At 37.9% G+C, this 26,413-nt stretch overlaps 2 protein-coding genes across 5 annotated transcripts in view; both read right to left on the bottom strand.

The window, feature by feature from the left end:
- The window catches only part of LOC122976340 (immunoglobulin superfamily member 8-like), a 40,146-nt gene extending 29,218 nt beyond the window's left edge, over positions 1–10,928 (bottom strand). For both annotated transcript variants that reach the window (XR_006400912.1, XM_044344775.1), the window contains exons 1-5: positions 10,748–10,928; positions 7,428–7,540; positions 6,373–6,631; positions 3,174–3,581; positions 264–575 (exon numbers count right to left, since the gene is read on the bottom strand). Coding sequence is in view for 1 of the 2 variants with exons in the window: in XM_044344775.1 (XP_044200710.1) it covers positions 264–575; positions 3,174–3,581; positions 6,373–6,631; positions 7,428–7,540; positions 10,748–10,799 (1,144 nt within the window). In the remaining variant the exon portion in view is untranslated. The remainder of the gene's footprint in view (positions 1–263; positions 576–3,173; positions 3,582–6,372; positions 6,632–7,427; positions 7,541–10,747) is intronic.
- A 3,332-nt stretch (positions 10,929–14,260) lies between these two features.
- Positions 14,261–26,413, bottom strand: part of si:ch211-132g1.1 (T-cell surface antigen CD2) — a 36,482-nt gene continuing 24,329 nt past the window's right edge. Inside the window, exons 3-11 of one of the 3 annotated variants that reach the window (XM_044344788.1) lie at positions 25,244–25,322; positions 19,898–20,191; positions 19,526–19,608; positions 18,544–18,739; positions 17,983–18,048; positions 17,745–17,822; positions 16,392–16,618; positions 16,181–16,276; positions 14,261–16,074 (exon numbers count right to left, since the gene is read on the bottom strand). In XM_044344788.1, the coding sequence (XP_044200723.1) occupies positions 16,187–16,276; positions 16,392–16,618; positions 17,745–17,822; positions 17,983–18,048; positions 18,544–18,739; positions 19,526–19,608; positions 19,898–20,191; positions 25,244–25,316 (1,107 nt within the window). In that variant the 5' untranslated portion in view covers positions 25,317–25,322 and the 3' untranslated portion in view covers positions 14,261–16,074; positions 16,181–16,186. Of the gene's footprint in view, positions 16,277–16,391; positions 16,619–17,744; positions 17,823–17,982; positions 18,049–18,543; positions 18,740–19,525; positions 19,609–19,897; positions 20,192–25,243; positions 25,323–26,413 lie in introns of all 3 variants that reach the window. The other 2 variants (XM_044344787.1, XM_044344789.1) reach the window with 2 other exon arrangements.

The raw sequence follows: 26,413 nt of genomic DNA, 5'->3' as shown, positions 1-26,413 counted from the left end.
TCACCTACACTGAAGGCACATTAGGAAGGGATCTGTTTATAGTCAGTATGAACAGGAGGAATCATTAAAGCATCAAAACCTGTTTTAATGTTCATATGGGAACCTGACTGTTGTTTTAAGACAGACTTGAAAAATTGTGAATTATCCTTTAAGCTTTATGTTTACTTTACTACAATATGCCATGTTTGTGTGTGAGTTGGCTGCCAATCATGATTTACAGATTACTTGTTCTACCAATCAGTCCCCATCATTTAGTGACATATCTCCTTTATGGACAGTCAGATCTTGAGTAACTGGTGTCATGTTTCCACTAATGGCAGAACAGCGCACTCTGTTGACTTTCTGCCATTCAGTGCGACTGCGAGTCAACGTGCTGATTTTTCTGTATTGACTGCCTTCACGAATTGTCATTTCCATAATGTTGCTGTTCACATTTTGCTCATCAATTTGCCACGTGATTTTAGTTTCAGATACAATGGTGTTGTCTCGTCCAGTGATGATACACTCCAACTCTGCCTGGTTGTTGCTGAAAATTGTTTTGGGATTTGGAGCGTTCAGTGTCACTGTGATAGGAGCTACATGAGGGAGAGCAACAGAGAAAAGGGTCAGTACCATTTCCTAACATCTGAAGAATCAGAGAAAAGTAGTAGAAAGATATTCATGTCATGTTGAAAAATATACAACTCATACTGTCTATATAATTATGTATGTATATTTTAATATTGTACAGCTAGGGCTCTTTGCTCATATTTACTTAGTATCTGTGACCACATTTGGTACAGTTTTAGCCACTTCTTTCACACCAACCAACTATCAATGTAAGATCTTAAAAACAGAAATGCATTTTTGTCATGTTGTAAAAGATTTGTACTCAGCTGTTGTTTGCTGCCACTTCAGTACCTTTTAATTTTACCATGTTCATGTTAAACGTGAAGAAAATAAGACCAGTACTACTTTTACACAGGAACTTGCATGTTTGATGAGGGGCTATGAATGTGTTCTCTACTCAGTTGAGGCAGGCTGCTGTCAGAGGTTAATCCCTGATTCTTGTCGTTCTAAATTCAAAGGCTGAAATTCACCACCAGTTTCTGACTTTTTTTTCCAGCACATAGGGTCAAGCCACTTTGGCTCATGTGTTCATGTGCTGACATCTGCAATCACTGAACTTGACCTAATACAGCAGCTAGCAAAGGTTCTTAATGTGAGGAAAACGAAACGAAACACCTATCCTAGTGGTGCTGAAAAACAGAAAATATCAAAAAAAAACAACAAAACATCTAAATAGTCTCCCCAAAGTCACCTCTTTCTTTGGTCCAGCATCTGTAAAAGGCCTGCCAACAACTGCACCTGCACCACTGTCACAGCATGCTAGCCAAACAACTGAAGATGCTGCTAATCAGAACAATGGAAATGAGAACCCATCTACTCAAACAGATGGCGATAATGTTGACCAAACTCTATTGTTTGATGAACAAGCACAACATGATAACAGTCCTACAACTGAGACAGGTGAGGAAGCACCAGCACTCCAGACCGGGATCCACTAGCATTCACAATGACCAATCTGGTACGTTGGCCAACGCATATTACCAGTGAACGGATTGATATTGGAAATATTGGACAAGAGGTCCGTTCAGTGAGAGGACATCAACTTTCCACAGAGCAAATCACACCATCATTTTACTAAAGGCAGATATTTCATGAAGATGAAAATTGGAGAAACCATGCGTAGGTCATGGTTGGTTCAATTCAATTCAATTCAATTTATTTATATAGCGCCAAATCACAACAAAAGTCATCTCAGGGCACTTCTGACATAGAGCAGGTCTAGACTGTACTCTTTATTTTACAGAGACCCAACATTCCCCCAAGAGCAAGCACTTGGCGACAGCAGCAAGGAAAAACTCCCCTTTAACAAGAAGAAGGTGGGCGGCTATCTGCCTTGACCAGTTGGGTTGAGAGAGAAAGAGGGAGGCAGGGGGAGAGAGGAGAGAGACACAGAGAAGCACAATAACAACAAAAACAATGATAATAATAATACAACATTACTTCTGCATCTTCTTCTGCCTGTGGAGTCAATGAGCGGAAATACAGACAGCGCCACTCTGCCATTGCAACCTACATTGTGGTTAGAGGTGAGATTACATCCGTAGTGTAAATAACTTGAAAAGGTTTAAGAGACTTAAGCTATACTATTGAACTATGTACTGTGAATGAAACTTGGCATATACATTAAAGACTTATTAGAGTTCATCTAACTAAAAAGCAAAGAATCTGTGTGTGTGTGTGTCCTTTGCATATCTCTTGAACAGTTTATCTGATCCTCTTCACACTTGGCGGGTGTATTGCTGGGGACCAAAGGAAGTGCAGTGTCGAATTTGGTGCAATTTGGACACGCGACATGTTTAATATTAATAAGCTTTGAATAAACAAGTGAACAACGAGCCACATAATAAGCAATTGGCCCATACCAAACAGGTTTTGAATGGGCACTGCACTAGTTATAAGAAATTGGCTTACAGGTATTGACCTGCATACAAACTGTGACTCCACTTTCAAAACATATGAACAACTTGCTACCACCAGAGGATTAGCTGTGGGCATTTTGCTACAACTTAAGCTACCTGCAGTAAGAAATGACTGTATAGTTTGTCATCTTTTCATGAGGAATCCAAACCATGAAAAGAAATTCAGTGATTCCCCTATAATTGTACAAGCCTGGTGCACCGCCAGGCCAACGAGAGCATCTGTGCAGCACCATTCCGAAACGTGATTTACCCGCTATGTCCTTACCTGGGCATAGTGAGAGGGCATAGGGCAAGTGAGAGAGCTAGCGGCAGAAAAGTGATGGTGAATGCGAGCGGAGCAGAGGAAAAGGTTAGCAGTAAGTTACCAATCTGGCAGTAAATATACAGTATAGGCTACAGTGTGTCAGTTCATAAATGCTGCAGCTTCTCTAGACCAAGAAAAGTCACATCTGTTGTTTCACCAACTCCTGGAAAAGTGAAGGGCCCAAAGTTCACAGCAATGGGTTAGCCTGGTGAAAATGGTGTCAGAAGAGAAAGGTACAGTAGTCTTTCAGCTGCATTTTGCATTATTTTAAACCATTAGTCTTTAACTTAACCTATCTGTGTTACAGTGTAAATCACTGTGGGCTCAGTCTTTCTCCTTACCTGTAGGAGTAACAGCAACAGTCCCCATCTCTTTTGTCTTCTCCACGATTTTTATCCATTTCCCTCCATTTTCATATGTCCACTCTGTTCCGCTGCATTCATAAATCCCTTCATCAGACGTGGTCACTCTGGAAATCACCAAGTTAAATGATCCAATCTTCCCGGGAACCAATCGGATGCCTCCGTCAGCATAGCGCTTGGCATACTTCTGCCCTGTAACCACGCCTCCCTGAGGACCGAAAGTCAAAATCTCCTCAGACGTCGCCCCCTTCTTCAGCAACCAGGTGACGGACACGTAGGTGGGGTGGGTGAGTTCCCAGGTGATGTTGCAGGAGAGCGTGATGTCACTTCCCTCTGGGACAACTGGAGGTGGGGTCTGCGGGGAAACCTTGAGGGTGTTGGGGATGACTGACAGGAAAAGAGACAAAAGAAACATTTTAGGGATACATTTAAAAACACCAACACCTAACTCACGGTGAATATCACTGAATACAAATGTGAAAGATAAGAAACTGAAACTTCTCACACACATACACACATACTCATACACACTAATACATGCAGTATGGACTACATACAGTACCAGTCAAAGATTTGGACACACTTTCAATTGGTAAATACAACTGAAAAATACTGGATAATTGTGCCTGGGCTACTTAGAAGTGTTGTTTAAAGGGAAATGACTAATGCTTGACGCACACAGCATCTTCATCAGAGTTGTATGTCTGATGAGTTCATGGCAAAACATCCGTTCATATACACAAGAATCTTTAATAACTAAGAACTCTGGGTGGAATGTGAGGATGCCGAGTGAGTGATAAACATTGTGAGATAATGGGTGAGATCCGACATGGTGGATTAATCTACCAGTACTTTGCAAACTCTCCTGAAGACGGGACGGCACAGGGTGGATGCAAGGGTAGTTGATTCAAAACAGATTTAAAACAATGTTAATATTTTTTGGCTTCTGACAATGATTTTCTGCACTTTGGACTTGGTGGTTGGCATAAAATGGTTTGTGATTGGATCAGGGTGACCATATGAATTTTGATGATTTTGATGTAGATGAAGACTTAGAAAAACCCAAACAGAGCATTGTGTATTCTTCTGGAGTTTCAGGGGTCAGCACTTCCAGATAAAGTTAAAATCAGATGTATCAGCTTCCTAGTTAGGCCCTATATCCCTCCCCCGCTTCACTGTTACAAATGCCAGAGATATGGGCATATAGAAGCGGTTTGCAAAGGAAAGCATAGGTGTCCCAAATGTGGAGGTGATCATAGAGTTGAAGATTGTAGAAATAATGTGCAGGATAAATGTAACTGTGGTAGCCAACACAGAGTAACATATGGTGGTTGTGAAGTCAGGAAGAGGGCTGTGGAAATTGAACAGGTGAAAGCAGTTAACAACAAACAATGTAAGCTATACAGAGGCATTGAAAAGGGTACAAGGACAAAGGGTAGGGGATGAAACTGACAAAGTCAACCAGTTTTTGAGATCAGAGGTAGCTAAAACAGACAAAACTTACACAGCACTATGGTGGCTAAAGGAATTTGACAAAGCAATTAAGTCTTAAAATAAAACTTTTAAAATGTTCAAAGGAATCACAATTTTCAGAATCTTTTGAATATAAAAGGCTGCAAGCAAATGTAAGGAGATATATAATCAAGAATTGGAGAGAGTGAAATACGAAGTTTTTAGGGTTATGGTTTGATGAAAGAATTACATACACTGTACATATTCAGAAAGTAGTGGACAAATGCGAATGGAGGGGAAGACACAACTGCTTTGAAGGTCATATACAGTGGATTAATTAGATCAATATTAGATTATGATGGTGTGGTGCATGAATCAGCAGAAAGTGCATCTCTCAAAAAGTTAGATGATATTCAGTACCAGGCTTTGAGATTATGCACAGGTGCATTTAAAACAACCCCAACAGCAGCATTACAGGTGGGAATGCGGGAAATTAGAAGTTATACAGAATTATACAGAGGAAAATTAGAAGGATACAGCTATCACTGAATTACTGGGTTAATTTACAGGGCCATAGTCAAGATCACCCAACACAAGACACTTTAATACCTTTTGGGAAAAGGAGAGGAGGGAATCAAAATGCTTTGGATGGGCAGTGACACAGAGAGCAACAGAACTTAAAGTCGGGTTCTCCATCAGTGTATTGTAAGCCTGGTGGCCCGCTGGGCCTGAGTTGACCCCCACCTGAACCCAAGCATTGGCGAAATTTTAAAAAACGTATTTTAAGATGTTTTCTGAACTGTAGCGTAGCTCCTTTAAGGAATAGTTCAGTATATAGTGAGTGTGCAGCAGAGAGAGAGAGATAGAGTGTGACAGCGAGGCTGTACACAGTAGATACACTCATAACAAAATTCTATTGGAAAAACAAAAAACCCACTACATAAGAAAATCAAAAACTCAAGGGGGGCTAAAGGCCCCTAACTTCCAGCACTATTAACTAGCCCACCAACTATCCACAAAAGCCACCATCATCACTCATGGCTGGATATAGAACAAACAGGATGCCAAGAAATTGCAGTCAAAGATCAATCCCTTCTTAGCAACACTGTTAAAAAAACACAGCTCCTTTCAAAACACCGTAATTACCGCAACTCTGACAGCCTGGTGGAAAGTCAATAAACAAATGACAAACTTCACAATGGAAATAGGCATAACACATCGACACCGCATCTTTGAAAGTAATACTTTACTTACCTTCCAACAGTTCATGCAAAAGTATGGTGCTGGGGAGGGGCAATGCTTACAATACACTCAATTAAAGCATGCAATCAAGGCAAAAACCAACACATCCAATAACAACTTCCAGATATAAAATTACCCGGATCTTCCACACAGCTTCCACATGATCTTCCGTGTTGTGGGGCCCATAAAGCAAGTGCACTAGTGTTTCCTTTAACCCTGCCTCCCAATTTCATGTGCACCAGCGAGTTCTGCTGGCTGAGCTGGCTAACTTCTGGTTTAGCCTTCCGCTAACTTGTATGGTACGCTCAAAAAAATGTATGTATCCACCATTTTGCAGCTGCTCTTTTTCCCATGATTGCTTTTTGGGCCCCTGTCGGACCTGGAAGTTGTAATTACACAGTTTGGCCATGATGTCAAATTGGCTTCAAAGCCTGGCATACTTCCTGGGGGCTTGACACATACACACACACATACACCCACATACCAATAAGCTGGACCTGAGCCTCATAGTTGCCACTGATGACGGAGTCAGTGCTCGGCGTTTGGCACCAGTAGAAACCGGCATCCAGCGCCTTCACCTCCGCTATCTTCAGCTCCACCTCGTTGTCCGAGAGCCGCACCACAGAGATGTCGCCGGATGCGACGCGCTTGCTCAGTGACGCGTGGGAGTAGCTGGTGTCAAAGGTGGAGATGATCTTTATCCTTCGCACGTTCCCGTCCTTGGACATCATCCACTCGAAGTCCTGCAGGATAGAGCCAGATAATATTTGAACATTCATGATCCCCAGAGGATTCATGTAAATGATTTTGGTGACCCCCTGACCTTTTCCCTCATGCTGCAATCAGGCCAAAATAACCACAATGTCCACATCTCATGAAGAATTATACAGAGAACATTGATGCTCTCCTCTCCTCTCTCATTACAGCATGTGCCACCCTCAAGTTAAACTCTGAAGACAACACCTTAAAAAAATGAGTATCCAGATTTCCATGACTGACAGACAACATCATCCTTCAGGATACTTTTTTTAGTGCAGTAGGTTTAAAGTATAACCATTAAAGTGCTGGTGAAACAATGAAATACGATCTAGCTGTCTGGTTGGAAAGATTATTGCGTTTAAAGGCTGATCAGAAAAACCCTGCATAACGGTTTGCATTATTCAGAGATTGGATTTTACAACTCTGGAAAGTTATAATGCTGCAACCCTGTTTACTTGTGCGCAAGTGACATGTCTGTGTCCACAGACCTCCAAAAAAGTTCATGAATTGGCCTTTACAGTGACAGCATACTATGTTACTGAGGGAAAGATGAGACAGAAAGTACTCAAAACAAAAGCAGAATGTTCAGTTAAAAAGACTTTGAATTTACGTATTTTAATGAAACAATAAAAGTCAAAGTAAATGCTTAAAAGAATAAAGATATTTTGTTATCTTAACATTTGACCCCTTTTTATTTTATCAGAATCGATAAAATTCAAATGATACCCAACCCTATATGTACCCAGGTGTGATATGGACCTGTCAATGAAAATGACTCACCTGCTCATGAGGTCCCATATAATCATTGACGTCGCATCTGATGGACACCGGCTGACCCTCCACCCGGATCAATGGACCAGGAGACACTGTCACCACCCGAGCCAAGCACCCACCTTCAGAGACGGAGAGAATATATTTAAAACTTTTTTATCAACAAAAAAGTTGGTAAAGTTTTGAGTTGCTGTGATTTTACAGTCAATATTACTGCAGAAACACACAAATGCAGCTGGGTGGATGGTTCATCTTAGTGTCCAGCTGACACTTTATAAAGAAGACAGAGCTTCACAAATCAATGCTCTATGCTATGTTTGCATCCACATCTATGTGAGGAACAGCTATCAGTCCTATAAAAATAGAATCACTGAATGAATAGGTTGTATTCAGATATACTGGCTAAGGAAAACATCTTTGTGTATGCTCTATTAGCAGCAAGCTTGATGAGTAATAACAGTATTAAAGCAGTATCATAGCGGTATGCCATAGGTGCCTCATTGCAAGTTAAATATATTGAAGGACAATGTTGACAAATCTCACATGGACTACTGATCTCAGTCTTAAAGGGGATGTATCATGAAGATTTCCAGGTCTTCATTTATATTCTGGGGCTCTACTGGAATATCTTTGTATGATTTGCAGTCCAAGTGTTTAAGGCACCCCTCCCGATGAACCCACTCTGTTCTGGCCAGCCAACAGAATCTTTTTCTCGTTCTTTACTCAGAATGGACACTTCTCAAATACATGTTTGAGCTGAAATGCGATCCGAAATATGGAAGTGGACAACACAAACTACCCATGGAAAAACCTTGGCAACAAAGCCATGGTCGTTTGTGGACATGTGTGAACAATCTGATATCATCATGAGGACCAAGTAGAAGTAATGTTGCAAACAAAGTGTTCAGAGCAGGTTGAAGCCCTGGCTTTTGACTTGCAGGAAGCATTTTTTACATACGTTCACCTCAAGTTTTGGAAATTTGACCATGTTTAACATAGAGACAAAAAAAGAGAAACACTACAAGTGTTTAGACAAAAGGACTCTTTTCAGCATCCAAAACAGAAACCAACACACACACACACACACACACACACACACACACACACACACACACACACACACACACACACACACACACACACACACACAAAGGGCTTGTTGTAACTTGTGTAGAGTTGAACAGTATTGATGATGACACAGACTGCCAAAACCTGCATTGCACTCTCCATGTACATGTATTTCTGCTTACACAAATACACATTCATGCACACATCATTTTATTTGGTAACCACTGGTTATGTCAGGACTCTAGCAGATTTAAAAGATTCCCCAGAAAACAAAAACCAAGAGCAAGAGATTAAGATTTATATATAAAAAAGTGACGCTCTAGTTTAGTTTCCAGTGTAATTTTAGTGCCGTATAATTTCATTGCAAGATTCTTTGACACACAAAAGCTTCAGATCCTCACCTTTAAGATTATGCAACCAGCAATATGCCATTTTTCTTAAAATGTGACTAAATTTATTATTTGATTATAGCAATAGTTGCGGTCATGCTGTAATTTGCTGTCGATCAACTAATCGACTAAACATCACAGCTGTACCTTTATTGAAGTAAGACTATCTAACTCTGGTTATACTTTAATAGTTCAGGCCATTGTTTCTATCAGTTATAGTAACAGGATGCACCCGTCCAACTTTTTCTCTCTTGATAGTAATTCAACCTCAACTCTGGGTTGCCGATACAGAGTACCCATCCAATACTCTGTTTTACTCCAATTTAAAATCTTTATAGCTCGCTGCAATTGGGATTCTTTTCAAGTAAGTTGAAATGAGGCCAGAGATCACTGTGGCACTAAAAACTCAGTCAGCAGTCAGATGATCAGGTTTTAAACAAACCTCCAGGTTAGACCAACTTTTGGTTTCATTGCCCTGTTTGTTAGAATGGAGTTTCAATCATTTGAAACCATCACTGCAGATTCTTAGTCTTGTTAACTTATTCTTGGGTCAAATATGACCTGATTTCAATAGTAATTTGTTGAATTTAGGGGCCTCGAGCACCAACATTAGTTCCCACCGGTTGCATAAACGCATTGCTGGGCGTTGTCTCCTAACTCCTTGTAAGAAACATTTCACAAGGGGGTGGGAGAAGACAGGTCTGTCCCCAAAGTAATCATGACAAGAGGAAAACACTGTTGCATACACTTTAATAGTGGTGTGAGATACTGTAGACAAGAAAGAACCTCTCCCATTGCACAGGACAGGGGTTCTAACAGCGTACTGGGGCTATCAGGATAACTGACAACCTGTTATCTCACTCTCTCCAGCAGAGGAGGAATGAGACGAAGAGGACGAAGGCATAAAGCAACCTCCTTAGCCACGGTCCCTTAGGGGTGGATCGTCTTGCGGCGTCAGGGAGAACCAGAGTGGGCAGTGGGTGTTCTTTTGACTGGCAAACAGGTTCACTTCCACTCTCCTGAACTGGTTCCAGATCTGGCCATATTTTCTAAAATCTATGATTACAGTATGTGCAACATCCCAATTAGTGTGAAACATCCCAATTAGTAAAGTGGAACAAGCTAAAACTTTCAAGAGCCTGGTCCATACAACCAGAAGCAATAGTTAAGGTCATTTAAAGGTGAACTCTGGCTGGATTATTTAGCCTTCATATCTGATCTGTTTGGATTATATTATGATTGATAGTCCAGACTATTTCTGTTCCTACCTCAAAACCAAAATGAATTGATTACATTAGCTAAAAACAATAGAGTATGGCTGTTTTTACATGGTGGCACAGTTAAATGGGGAAATGTACCCAGAGCCTTACTGATATGTGCAGTTCGCCCCTCAAAGAAAGACTATCATGCCAAACTCCGTTTAACAATCTGCCAATTTAAGGTGCCATTACTTGTCCTTACACGCAGACACATCTAAGAATATGGTTTATCCCGTTTTTTCAATACTTGGGATTTATTCGTCAATATGGCATAGTCAGATATACCAAACAATACTTTTGCTTCACTTAAATTTAAACTTTTTGAGTCTCTTCGCTTGTTGCACTCATGAACTTCTCCTGATTAACTACCATGCGGATGGCAGTAGCTGGCCGTGTGAACCAAGTGAAAAGCTTTAAAATGTATTAAAATTAAGCGACGCTTGATGGAAATAGCATATGCCGAACTGTTAAGTGGATCTTAAAGATACAGAAAATGCTTTAACTAATCTTTTGGCACGCATGTATTCAGCAAACAAGCAAGTTCACTTTAAATAATAAATAACGTATCGGAGTTAATTAGCTATCAACAGTCAAGCAAAGAAACGTTTCTTACCTAGCATTGAAAGCCCCAAAACGAGTGTGAGGAGACAGTTATCCATTTTCATTCCTCTCTCCTTACACTCGTGACTTTTTTCCTTAATTTTGCCCCTGTCTCCTTTGAGTACACTGGCCCGGTTTCATGTGTGTGCATGAATGAAGACGAGATAGACAGATAGAGAGGGAGGGGAGAGAGGCTGATAGATATGAGTAAAAGAGGAGGAGTGGATGGAAACAGGGAAGTCCCAGTTGGAATGTTCCCACAACATTCTTGTACAGGCTTTAACTGGTGATGAGTGATATGTCTTTTAATCAGTAATATGACAGATATTGTTCAGACAGCGAAGTCCACCCCTGATATGATTGATTCCTCCTTCAGAGAGTTCAAATTACTACTGCTAGTCAATACATCTCATTTAATATTTTACCACTTTGACAGTGGTGGAAGGTAACTTTAATCAAGTACTGAATTTTGAGTACGTCTTCCAACATTAATATATAAAATCTTCTAGCCTCTGTTAGCGGTGATACTGTTATAACGAGTTACTTCATAAGCTTTAGAGATGCTAGTAGGCGGATTTTTATTAACTTTGGACAGAGCCAGGCTAGTAGTTTCCTAGTGTTTCCAGTCTTTATGCTAAGCTAAGCTAAGTGTCAGTCCAAAAATGTTGAACTATTCCTTTAAGTGGAATAGACACCTTTTAAACCTGCTCACAATTTTAAAATGTCATTTTTTTCTAGTTTTTATCACCTGATGATACTTTTACAGCTTGATGTAACTGGTGTTGTAGCATTTTGTGGGTTAATAATTAAGAAACTTTGGAGCGGATCTCTGTTTATTCTGACAGGTACACGTGATAAAGCACAACTTCCATGTAAATAAATTCACCTGTTCCAGTTCTTATATGAATGAGTGTTAACTTTACCGCAACCTAAAGTTAGCAGCATTTAGCTGTCAAAAACAACCTTATGATACTGGGGGAAACAATATATATATAACTCATAGAGCTCATAAACTTTCCTCCTTCAGTAGAGTGTCAAACTCTGCACATATATCATTCTGCACAGTGAAACTCAAACATGCAACTGAAGTTACCATAAGCTAAACACATTTTTGAGTGCAGGGGGACTTTATCAGCCTGCATTTTCAAGGTAATGCAGCTGGTTTTGAAGAGTTTCACGAGCCTCTGTGGTTGAAAAAGTCTTTTCACCCTTAAAGGATCGAGGTAAAATGCTGGAAATCACCATATTAAGAAATGCATGGTTTTCTATATGCAATCTGAGTGGTACTTGGCAAAAAAAAATCAAATGTAAAAATCATAGTTGAGCTTTAACTGCTCTGATAACACCCAAATTTGAACATGAAGCTAGGGCGCCATCTAGTGGAAGCAATGGGACAACACAGAATCTTGTGCTTTTTTTCTTTATTCTGTTCTCTGTATTCTAACCAATTTAACTTGCCTTTTAAAAATATCAACCCATTGATTATTTATACTCACTTATCCCATGCAGGGTGACAGGTGGCTGGAGCTGGTCCTAGCTCACATTGGTCGAGTGGTGAGGTACCCTAGATAGGTCAGTACAGACAACCATTCACATCTACAAGTGATTTAATCTCCAATAAACCTCATCTCATGATTTTGGACTGCTGTAGGAGGAAATGCACACAGCAAACAGAAAGGTAACCAATAAATAACTTTGCCAAACAGGAAGATATAAAATATTTGGATTAAAAAGCGATTCCTTATTTAAAAAACTGAATCTACACGTAGACTGAGGAATTAATCACACTTACTGTACATCACTCTACTGTTGGTGCTGTTAGACAGAATAAGAAATAAGATAAAAGTACTTTCTTATTGGGGGAGATGTTGGAAATTGCAGTGTTGCAGAAGTTAAGTCATATTAATAGTAAAATAATATAGATAGATAACAATAAAAATACAATAAAATCAATAAACAATATCTAGTATGATAATAGAGACTGAACTACAGTAAAACTATGATCATACTTTCTCGCACTAATTACACTTAGCCAGAGGTTCCGTTGTGGCCCATTTGGGGGTACCAACTCTGGGACACAAGGTAAATCTAAGAGATGATTAATGGAAAAGGGAAGAATCAAAAACATTTCTTCTACACAAAATTGTGTTCACTTTTTTCTGACTAATCACTAATAACTTTTTAGCAATTATGTTGTGAAATACTAGATCGTTTTACATTCACATTTTTTGTTATTTGGCAGACACTTTTATCCAAGGTGACTTATAAGCAAGGCAAAACAAGAAGTTTTAGTCTTTAAACCTCATAAAATTATTTAAAGATCCCCTCCAGACATGTTTTAAGACATAAAAATAAGCTGCTTGGAACAATAATGTGTGTCTGATTTTTTTTTTTTTTTACACAAAAAAGCACAATTACCACTTTAAAATCATTCAAATGGCATCTACTCCTTGTCTCCTACTTCACTGTAAAGTCCATTCTCAGTGTTTGTGGATTGGATGCTTCAAGTTTCCACATCACACTTGTATAAGCTGCATACTGGACCACGACTGGCTTCCAAACTAGTTGTGATATCACAAATTATGCTCATAGGCTCACACCTTAAAATCACATTGTCAATGAGCAAAGAGAGATTTTCTACAATTTTCCACCAGATGAATGTGAAAACAGCTTTCTAGTGTCAAACTCTGCACAAACATCCAACTGTAGGAACAAGAGGAAAATATATTTGACAAAAACCAAAAAGTACAGGAATCACTGCCATAGGCATTTTAAATCACATTTCTTTTACATGTTACATTATCATATAGAAACATCATAACATTATCCAGAATATCTTCTATAAGAGATTTTGAAGCTGACAGAAACTCTGACACCAGTGACTCTGTGATGTAAATGGCAGCCTCTTTGTTTGTGAATACAGTGAAGTAAATAAACAATGGTTTTATCACTGTTTCAGTATTTCACATTTTATCAGTGTGCAATTAAAGCTAAACTTTTGGATCAACATGTGATCAGCAGCTCAGTGTGGGTACTGTGTGGGTGTAAAGAAAAAAAAAGAGTAAAAGAGATAAAGAAGAAATAAACAGACAATTAAATTACATTTACATACATGAAATGCAATTAGATCAGTTCTGAATAACAGAAAATGTCAAAATTTGCTGGTGAATTTTGTAATTTTTTGTTGTCATAATGCTGCAAGTAAAGGAAAACCTCCAGTAGACACATATGCAGGCACGTACGTACACACACACACACACACACACACACACACACACACACACACACACACACATTCAGATACAAATTTTGCACTCAGCAGTATAGCTAGGCACATATAGCCAACAAACTCAAAACCACAAACACATTTTCAGCAAAAAGAGGAACAGGATACGTGACTCACTCACACACACACATACACATACACAAAGACAAAGACACACACAGTTTACCCGCATTGTTTTGCACAACCGAGGTGAAAATGACGCAGTTCCAAATACTCATTTCCCCCCACACATATTTAACTGGAAAATATATCATACTATTTATTTAAAAACGTCACTGCATACACTTTAAACAGGCCTTTTTCACACTGAGAGCATGTATTCAATGTATACAATGTACAATGGTTTTATAGATAGTACAAAAAGTAAATGCAAACTTGAATGGTCCTGACAAAGGAACAGCACATGATCCACCCCTGATTGATGAGCAAGTTTATGTGATTGTACCTTATATGATTACATATGACAAATAAACTTGATTGATTAATTGATAGTTTGTCCGGTAAAGGAAATATGACCTGTTGCTGTGTGATACATTACAGACATGAATCAACATTTCTTTTATTCACAAATTCACAACATAAATACAAAAAAGAGAAATGCATACAAATGTACATTTAGAAAAGTTTGTATTTTTGTTAAATGTAAATTAAAAGGCTGCTACATTGTGGAAATGTGTTGATTTTACACTAAAAACATTTCAAATCACATTATTTTCTGCAGCCTGTCTGGAAAGTACAAAGTGGGCAGAAAACGAAATCAAACATGAAACTAATTTTTTGACATTCGTACAACTAAACGTACACTTTCTGGTTTTGTAATAGCACCCAGTATTTAATATCAAAGTATTTTTAAAGGTATACTATGCAGGATTTGTCGGCTGCTGTTTGTAAAAAGTGTGTGTTCAAAGTTGGCCCCTTCTCCCTGAATGAAGAGAGTGAGCGGCGGTAGCGAGAACAAAGCAGTGAATCACATTAATAAAACAATATTTTCTGATTGCTTCATGGTGGATACGTTGTAAAACACAAATTAACACACGCATACCTGACAGAGAGCAGAGCGGAGCAGAGGACAAAGATGTTGTCTGGTCACTACTAGACCTCACATCCTGCATGCTGTTATTGGCTGGGGGCTGCACACCCACTGCCCAAAGGTTGACGCCCAGAAGCGTCCCAAACACAACAAAATAATAAGAAAATACAGGCAGAGGGCAGAGTCTCTGTAGATAAATACACTGCCACACACTTCTAGTTGGTCATTGAGAATCTTTACATCATTTACTGCATAGTATACCTTTAATTCTCATCTGTTGAAGTTTGTTCATTAGTTTTAGTTTTTCCATGTTGAATACAGTAATGTTATGAGATTAAAGAATCCTTGAATGTCCTACAGAGAAGAGGATTCATATGTTGACATTTGTGTTGAAAGCAAAAAAATAAAATAAAAACAAAAGTACAAGAAAAGTCTTCTTGAAGACTATCCTGAGAGCATGACTTAAATGTCATTGTTTTGCCATAACATCCTTTTACACCTCAAAGTCTCACCAAATCTGTTTTGTCATTTGTCTCATCCTTGAGAGAAAAAAGGCATCCCAGAGGAGGACAGAATAAAAATGGAGGAAAAATGAGGAGACAGGAAGCAGCTCTGTGCAGAAACTTAAATATTTTTTGGATGAAAATGAATGTTTTCAACACATATAATAAAGTAATCATGACATAGTGGTTGGACACATTTAAGAAAAAAGACAATTTCATAGTTTATAATATAATTAAACAATTAAACCAAAAACATCCTTTTTTCTACAAATTAGGGCTAAGTTTGCTCATCACGTCATCAACATCAAAAAACTGAAAGCTTTTGAAGTCTCATAGTTTGATATCAGCTTTAAAAAGCATCTTTTACTTTGTTTTAGTTTGTATGAACAATTTAATAATAAAAAAAAACTTAGTTTGTACCAAATTATTTTCACCATCCTGATGAATCCATGACTCTGACCCTTAACTTCAAGGTCAGAGGAGCCTCTTTGCTTTTCCTGGCTGAATTTGGATGAATTAATCTTCAGTAGAGAAGGACGGAGAAGAGACATGAAACAGGAAAGAATTAAGAAGAGCAGGAGGACTGTTTGTCGAAACTTCTCTGTTCATCTAAACTTCAACACTCACATGGTGTCACACTCTTGGCGTTCTGGGGGCTTTCTTCCTGGGCTGAGGAAGAGGAGGAGGCTGTTCGTCATCAACGTTATCGACTGGTCTCGGGGCCTGAAGGGAAGAGAGAAATAAAGCTGAGCTGAGATCTTTTGAGATGTAGTGGAGAGTGAATAGTTTCTCTGATATCCTGATGTCACATGTAGGAGGAGATCCACTAATCTCCTACCTGTGGGGCTCTTCTGGGGCTGGGCTGAGGTTGGCCGTTCGGAATGTCGGGGACTTTTGAACGCGGGTCACGGTGTTGTTTGTGGCGATGCTGGCGAGGACCAGTGTGGCCGGCCGGCTGCTGCTGGTGATGGTGGTGATGGTGATGACCGGGAGGATGATTATGTTTATGATGATGATGTTGTTGTTGTTCAGGATTGGTCCACCCCAAACGAAGTTCCTCCTCGTCTGTTGAGTAAGACAATAAGCATGAGTTGCCTTCATCTTTATTATTTTGAGAAGAACATAAAACCAAAGTGCATTTCTTTGTTAAACTTAGTTCTTCGGATTAAGAGCCATTTATATTTATACATATCATATAAAAGTATACTCGTTATTTATCGCTCTGTTGTTACAAACACTATATTTCCGAACTTGTCTTCTAAGATTGGGGCTGCTTTAAGGGGGATGTTGCGGTCATGCTGGAGCTCATATGGTTTATGTGCGACTGCTCTAATTAACCACATGTTTGAAGTCTTTAAAGTCTCAGACCACCATTGTTTCAGATCTCAGATACTATAATAGCATCTCTCAGTCAGGTATGTTTGTTACTTTTGGATCTCTTTGTCTCACTACTGTTACCTGCCACTCTGAGGCTGGATTACCCGCAACAGCCTCAGGGCTCCGCGGCCATTATTTCAGCTGATGATGCAAAATCCTTATTTCATTAGTGTTTAATCACATGACCAAACAGCAGACCTGGGGCTAAATAGTATGCAGGCATATTGAAACTGAATTTTAAATAGATTTTGTTCAGTAAGTAATTACAAAAACAACCAATATCCATTACTTTCAATAAAATATATTGTACTCTTCTTTCTACTTTGTCACTCTCTACCTGTCATTGTCCAAAAATAAACCATGACAGCCACAGAGTGAAGAGAAGTATCACTTACACGACCACAACTGCTTCCTTACATTTGACTATACGCTAGAAAACATCTATATAAATATATATAAATGAAAATAGTGGCCTTACAGCCAAACAGTGTTTTGCTTTAAACACTGTTTGGCTGCAGAGCTGCCATGCTGTGTATGAGCCCCAATAAGCTCCACCAATCAAATGTTGACCTATGTTATTTTTGTGCACCAATCAGGTTTTGAAATTTGAATGTGACGACAGTTGGTGGGCTGTTTGGTCACTGTCAATCAGCTCTAATCCATCCACGCCTACACAGTCCTCATGACACAGATTAGCTGAGTATATTGGCATGAACTCATAATAAAAAGTACCGTAAGATTGATCTTTTTATCTATTTATGAACTCACTCATGAATGTTATAAAGAAATACTTTTGATTTGAATCCAAACTTACCCTTAACTTTCATGCTTCTTTTCTTTCTGGCCCGGATGCAGCAAACAATGACGATGATAATCAGCAACAGAACAAGTCCTGATGAGGATGAACAATAATAATAACTTGTGTAAAACAAACTGCATATTTCAATTAGGTGTAATTCCTTTAATCATAATTCCTCAGTTGTTCAGTCTAATCACATACAGTATGTTGTGAGGAGAGATGTATAGAGTTAAAAAGGCTTATTAAGCTTTACCTCCTCCACCGCCCAGGATGCCCACCATGATCCAGAAATCAAGGCCAAATAATTCTTTAGGGATAACTATTTCAATGAAATAGATACAATATATTAGTCTAATACAGAAACTTAGACTATATACATATATACATATATATATACACACACACACACACACACACACACACATATATATACATATATATACACACACACACACACACACACACACACACACACACACACATATATATACATATATATACACACACACACACACACACACATATATATACATATATATACACATACAAACACACACACACACACACACACACACACACACACACACACACACACACATATATATATATATATATATATATATATATATATGAATTGTGCAAATATTGTGTGAAAGAACCTCAGTAGGTTTGAATAAGTACAAATCTTGAGGTTGTTTCACTTTTCTACAAACAAAATCTTGTGTTTGAAAAATTTGATTGATGTGATTATATCACAAAGGTGTTGTATTTCCACAGAAATGTATTCATAGAATAACTACTGGATGATACTCACTGGAGCTAGTGCACTCATGTTGAAAAGCCTTGCTGGTCTTAGACGAGGCAGGGTTGGAAACTTTGCATTCGAATGAATCTTTTTCCACATCTTCGGCTTTTTGTTTTAGAATCTGAGGTTTCCCCTTCATCTCCTTTGTCTCCGTCATCTCCTTCTTATTCTTCAACCATTTAAAGGTGAGACCCTGGGCCTGGTGCTTAAAAATATCAGTAATGGATAGATTAGAAGGTTATCATGAGAATACAGTATGCAAACCTTCAAGTGCAGTTGGAGAAAAAACCTGAGACAATTTAAAATTGAGGAACTCTGGACTTGAGATATATTTTTAAGGACACATATGAGGGCTGAGTAGTTGGAAAATCTGAATATCCAGTGTGGATATTGTGTTTTTGGAGAGATCAAACACTAATTAACATGAGCAAAAATGGAAATTTAATTTCATTATCGACCTGGGAAATAGTAGAAATAGACAAAAAATAAAACAAAATAAAGAAAGAAACAAAAAAAGTCTCCTGGACAACTAGTAAGTATCCTTATTGTCCTTTAATGTCCAAAGTGCTTCATAATCAGCTAATGCTATGACCTCCAAATCAGGTCAAAACACGGTAGAAAGATTCTACATTCAATTTCAACAAGAATATTTATACTTCCTCTTTATTATACCTTTTACCTCATTATTTCTGATAATGATTGTTTACAGCAGCCTAAATTGGCTAAAAATAAAGCTGAACTTTGCTTTTCATACATTTTGGTGTCTTTCCTTAAATCAATCAAATAATAGGATAAGAACTGGAAGCAGGATTCTTTGTAAACAGATTTAGATTCAGAAATCCAAACCTTATTGATACAGCAGCATCTGTATGTGAAAACTCATAACTCAGGTTCGGTTTTAGAGGAGGGTTGTTTACAGATTCTACAAACACATCTTTATGATGAATAATTTGGAGAATACTCCACTTACAACGTGTACAGTTGTTCTCACCTTGCCAACGTTGCAGGTAAATGTGACCATTGTTGAGGTGGGTTTGGAACATTCAATCGTCACTACAGGGTCCGGGACACTGTCTGATCAGAGTAGCATCATGCATTTTAAAAACACTGTTATTATTGTATCTTGACGAACAAAATAAAAAAAACAGCTTGTGATGAGATCTGTATCTAATGCATCACAACACACTTAAAGACAGACAACATGCAAGTTTTTAAGTGGCTCCAGACATTTATCTCTGATCCAGGGAAGACATAAAGAGAGATACACAGTAATGGAGAGTTAATTTACTTTACCATCCATTTTAGTCCAAGATATACTTGAATAAACAGAGTTAATATATGCTCACAATTTGTTGTTACCTACCAAATATACATAAATTAATGGGGTTGAATTCCTTTGCTGATTTTCCATCATCTTTGTGAACTTCGGGGGTGTATGTCCCTGCATTGTTTTTCTTCAGATTTGTCAGTTTAAGGGATCCATTTTTATTAACTTCCACTCCTGGTGTCTTGATAACAATCGTTTCTCCTCTTTGATAAAAGATTATTGTATCATTGCGCCTCCATTTCAAGGTATGTGGGTTTTGCAGCTTGTAGTCCAAGGGCACAGTAACGTTTTGGCCTTCTACAGCATTTATCTTACACTCACCCTGAGAACCTTTGGAACAGAGAGAAAGGTGGAGAAATAAAAAGGGAAATCAGCAAATTCAGCAGTGAATCATGTTATGAATGTCCTGAACAATCACATGACAATGTGTCAAAATCATATGCAGAATAAATGCAGTGATATTTTTGTGCATGGAACTTAAGTACTAATTATGTTTTGATGTTTACAAAAGAAGCACAAAAAAACACCCTATTAGTGTCTAGACTAGTGTAGTCTTCAAAAGACAGACACTACATTTTTTACATTTGCTGTAATTGAATGTAATAATAACAGCCTAATGTTGATCAAAATATGTACTTTTCTCAGAATAAACTTGCCTATAAACTTGTGTCAGAGGAAGAAACATATTTGTTCTATATGAAATTCACCTAAAAACATTGGCTTATTTCATGTCTACGTGTATTGCTGCAGCTCTGGGTAGAGGGTCAAGCATGTTTTCATGCACCACATGTGACGATCTATCAAATGTGCTGGTATGGTGGCCAATTATGCTGTTTTTGTGTCTGCAAAATCGGTTTTCTCACGATTACACTTGTCTACTAATAAGGATTTGTTCATGCTCATGATAAGGAGTAAATGTACGCACTTTCTCAAGTGCAGTAAGAAATTGATAAATCGGATTCAGTGAGTGGAAATGAGCGTCGGCACAGTTTATGCACAGAATTAAACACATGGTTGATAAATGAAGGCTCAGGTTACTATCAGCTGAAACTTGATCTGAATAAAGTTCAATCAAAGTCTTAGTCGAGTCTACTTTATGTATATGATGACTGATTATTTCTGGTTTAGAGTTTTACATCTTTATTAACTTTTCAGTTGTGTTTCCGGTGCTAATTTTCTTTTTCACAGGCCTCTTTTATCCTTTATCTTTTTTTTTAACGTGCTTGCACCCTGCTGTGTGTGTGTGTACCTTTCACATGTAATCTGAAACTGACAATCTATGTCTGACAGTCTATGAAATGAAAACTCTGCAGCCGTCCCGCACAGACCATTTCACCGCGACGCAAAGCTTGAGCGCACTAAGGATGGATGATGTATTATATCCTGTTGTGTCGGTTCAGACCACAGTGCACTGGGTGCATGCACAGAAAAGCACACCCCCACATGTACCATATCTGCTGCATTTTGATTTACTAAAGGTGCAGATTGTATTAGTGTTTGCCACTGATCCTGAAACAAAACTTATTTTCTGTAAATATCAGTAGAGCTTGATTCTTTGATTTGCAATCACAGAATGTAACTTTGACAGAGTTTCATTTTCTGTGAAGGTAACCCACAGGAAATTAATGGTTAAATGAATCATCATCTGATGAGGCTGAACATTAATAGTTTCCCATGTGATAATGAAAAACATATTTGGGGGTTTAGGACCATCTTTGGAACACTTAATTTAGTCAGTAGTCTATATGTGTCAATGTCTTCATTTCAGTGGCAGTGTGATGGGCAACTGCAGTGGTAAAGTGACCTTAGAAATGCAAAAACTAAACTTTATATAAGCAGGATATATCTGCCATGCATCATTTTATCCCCGCCCACTCAACTTTCCACAGGTCTGTCATGATGACCTTAAGGAAAATGTGTAAGATGAGTTCAATCACACCAACGTTTATATGAGACAAAATTTCAAACTGAAATAAATGAATTTCAGTGCAGCACCACAATCATCGGATTTGCTTACAGAGTGCACAGTAAGAGAGGAGAGCTCTGGGATTGAGTTCAACTTTACAGACTTTGGCTCATGAATTCACACCGTTGACCAATTGCTAACCATTTCGCTGTGTTGCACCGCCCATTTCATTTAACCCTGATCTGCTGGGGTATATGGTTTGCAGTGAGTCACAGCAGTGAATGGTACACATATGTATTCTTGAGCTAAATGTGTTAATTAATGTGCTCTCAGTTACTAACTGAGAGCACAAGTAGATACCAATTGCACAAGGACTGTTCCACTTTCTTTTGAGACTGTACACAAAACTGTCCCCTAAAATTATGTTTATATACTACTAATTTGTAATAGCAAATACATTTCGGAGGAAACGTAATGCCACCTGGATCTCATTTATATATATAATATCCATTCATGGCAACTAAAACTTTACTTATATTATGTTTAAGCAACACAAAGGACTTGATTGAAGTTTGTCTTGGTTAAATAATGAAAAGCTGAATGGTGACATGAGACAGGACGAGTTCACTTTTTCTATATTTATCCAAAACCACCACCACAGGATGCAAACCCCAGCCTCTGTATGTCTACAATCCACCCAAACCACCTCCCTGTGTGGTACAAGAACACACCTCTTCATTGACTGGGAAAAAAAGTTGCCAGTGAACATTAACTTTCCTCCGAAATATATTTCGCAAAACAATGCAGTAGTATGTATTCATCATTTTTTAGGGGATAGGATTGTCATTGCAATGCCAACATAGTTTTTCCACTAATTCTAATAATGACGAGTTCACAGTTATGCAATGATCAGCAAACTCTACCATGGATCACTGTGTTGAGCAGAGTTCACCAGAACAGGAAAAGATGCTACATCCTGTTTCTGTGAAACACTTATATAATTACTGTACGTCTATGCATATTCATGATATTTTTCACCAGATTGTTCCATGTCATCAAAGGAAATTTGTTTTTTTTAGGGTTCTTTACTATTGTATAACAGCTGGTAGATGTACTATTGCTAGCATCACTCCACCCTTTGACATACCACATCTGAAGTTCACATATAAGCCTGCATCAAACCATCAAAACCCGAAACAGAAAAGTTAGCTGTAGTTCTAGATATCGTTATTTTTCCAGTTGTGACAACCTGAGAGGCAGTTCAGACTGGTTTGTTTAAATTATGCAATCCATGATGTCAAAAAGGAGGAACAGCTTCATGCTTCAACTGAACTTGAGACATTTTTTTCTGGTTTCCATTAACAACCTACTCACATTTAGATTTTTAACCCCATTTTTAACTATTAGGTTGCTCAAAATACCACATACTGTTTTCATGTAACAACTACTTAAATGTCTTGTTATCTTGGGGTAATGATTCTGTGCTTCTTGGTCTTCTTGGTTTTTTGCCATAATCATTCTTCCTGTTCATACCAACCATTAGAAGACTCCTTCATAATGCACTTATCATGTAAGTGATGGGGGCCAAAATCCACAAGCTTCCTTTTGTGTAAAATTGTGAAGCTAATATGAAGCTTCAGCCGTCCAAATGAGTCAATGTTACATTAAAATGTCTTTTTAGTGCCAAAGTCCCTCTTTTTGTTGCTATACTTCCACCTCAGCTCAACTGGGAAACACTGTCTGATGAATCCTCAAATGACCTGAACCTGTCATTTAAGGATTCAGTAACTTACAGTCCTTTAAACTATTAATCATTTTTTATCTTCAATTGTTTTCAACACCACAGTATGTATCACATCTTTCAAAGGCTTATGTACTTTATAACCACAGAACAAACAAAGTAATTACAGGAAGCAAAGGAGGAATGTGTGACTGCTTCATATGTTTACCACAGCTTCACAAGTTTACAGCATCAACCCATCCAGGAAACTGGTTAAACATCAACTTTGACATTTACAAATCTGAAACAATAAGATCCCTCAACTATTTGTCTTAAACACCTAAAACAGCTTTTTTGCTAATTGTATTTAATAATTTGTTCAGTTAAGCATATACCAAATGCATTTTCATTAACAATGCAATGGTAAAAAAATGAGTATTAAAGTGATAAACTGGTGATTCAAATGTGAATCTTTTTTTATGTCCAACCTTATTAGAAATGTGACCAATTTTAGCAAAAAAAATTTTTGAAAAAAGTTGTCTTTGTGATCATTTTTTAGTTTTCTACTCCCCGTGTCTACTCCAACTGTACCATCACTAACTATATAATTGTCTCAAACATAGAAACTTTTGTTCTTATTTTAATGTTAATATTTGCTGCATTTGTAAAATTATAATCTTTTTTATAAAACATATTCAGGGTACCTGCGATGAAGCTCTTTTGCTTCACTTCCTGTTCATCCTCTGCAACCTCATTTCAGACCAAAGTTACCGCATGTGTCTGTTGCATGTAACGTTCCCATGTCTGATTCTTATATACGTTAGGCATAGCTTTCAATTCACTTTCACTCACAGTCCTAAACGCACCGTTACAGACAAACGAATATAGACTATTTAACCAGTGCAGTCAGTGTGATCAGTCAACACACACACACACATGTTCTCACTCTACTTTTTTCATAAAACAGTTGTTTCCTGTCATTTAAGGGCACCTTCAGTAGAAAATTAACCCTCAGCCCTGTCTTTAACTACCGGTTTTGCAGAACTACATGAATGTTTTTTGGTTCCCTTTCAGATGTAAGAGAAGTTTATTGAGATCTTATCAATTTTGATTGTGTCAATAAATTAGTCAGAATGAACTGTTCTTGCATGTTTTATCCCATTTACAACAATTTGCGTACTGTACATTTTGCATCAATGCCATGGAAAAAGGTAACTTTTTAGATTTAAAATGCGTTTCCGACTTTCCATGCGGTCAAATTGCAAGCTGATTTTGACACAGTGCTAAAATAAATGTAAACATAGAAGCCACAAGGAAAGAAAAACACTTTGAAAAAATATACATGTATTAGAAAATGATTTGGCATTAGTATATTATTTTTAGAAATGGAACAAAAAGACAAATATCTGGGTTTAAAAACATGTTAAAAAAAACTAATTCAACTCATATTACACTGTAGCAGAGTTGAAAGAAAGAAATCATTTGAAAAGAGCTTAGAGTGACGAGTTATTGAGGTAGACATCTTTTAAAGGAAATATTTTTATAAAATCTTTTGAAAATCTCTTTAAAATAAATGTTAAGAATCAGCTAATTTGGAATCAAATGCTGATGGAGAACACGAAAATACTGTTTATACAAGTTTTACACTTTGCTGGTTCTCATTTCAATAACAGTGAAGTGAAACTTTGAAGCCAATTAAAACTCTTCACTAATATACTACTACTTAATGACAGTGAAGAGTGCGATTGTTCAGTACCTGTTAAGCTGACGGTGAAACCGCAGAGCAGCAGCAGGGCGACAGCAGTCATCTTCGGCATCATCCTCACCATATTTAGCTGAAAAGAAAAACAGCCGCTTTCCATTATCAGGGTTATTTCCTGTCAGAGCAGTTAGATCACCCCCTTGGTGTGTGTGTGCATGTGTGTCACCTTACACTTTTGTGTATGTCTGTGTGTCTTTATGGTTTCTAAAGGAAGTGATCCAAGAGGCCCTATCTACTTTCATTGTCAAAGTACAAAGCGAGCAAAGCAAATGTCATATTTAGAACAAACAGAGAGAAATGCGCTTCTTAAACTACTTTTACTGCTTGAGTAACTAAAAATACAATTTGTGACCTCATGTAACTGACCATCAAAATACAAACAATACAAACGCCAAACAACTGTGTTTTTAGGTGAGCATTAACTTTTAGATCTTTAAAGGCTAAAGTTGACATTACTTTGAAATCGTTTTCCTCTCTTGGCTGATGTTCATGCTGATTGATTCAGATCAAAATCTTTAGGTCATGTCTTGTTAAAACCTCCGTCTGCTACGCACATTCATAAACTAGCCCTAACCTCAACAGGACTTTGACTTGCAAATACATTTTTTATCCATTTGTTATGATTAAAAAATGATGAGCATTTATGCAGTCGTGTAAATCATCTAGGAAAAAGGTTAAGATGTAAATTCAAGCCCCAAGTTCCTCTTGAAGCCACAAAATGTCCCATGCCAAAGTCAAAAGAAAGTAAACTACACTTTCGATAAATGAAATGTTCAGTTTTGCTCATTTGACCAATCCATCATGAGCCTATAAGTTTATACCATTTAAAAAATACATTTTAGGAAATATTTTCTATTTTAGTGGTTTAAAAAAAACAACAAATTTTTCAAGTCTGCGAGGACTCGAGCACTCTCGAGTTTAAAATTTCTTGTCTCTTCTGAAAGCTTTAGAAATGTTACACAGTATTTATCTAAGAGGATGTGAAAGACAAATCATATGACAAATTATGCAGGCACTAGCGTCCCCCATGTGAATTTTCAAAGCGTAAACAGGATCAAAACTCAAATTCAAATATCTCCCGTGAAGAAGATTAAACATCTTACCTTGGAGGAGTAGACAGGGTGTAATGTGAGAACACCAGCATCACCATACACACATACAACT

Source organism: Thunnus albacares, chromosome 24, assembly GCF_914725855.1.
Source record: "Thunnus albacares chromosome 24, fThuAlb1.1, whole genome shotgun sequence".
NCBI lineage: Eukaryota > Metazoa > Chordata > Actinopteri > Scombriformes > Scombridae > Thunnus > Thunnus albacares.
This window is presented reverse-complemented; position numbering and strand designations above follow the sequence as displayed.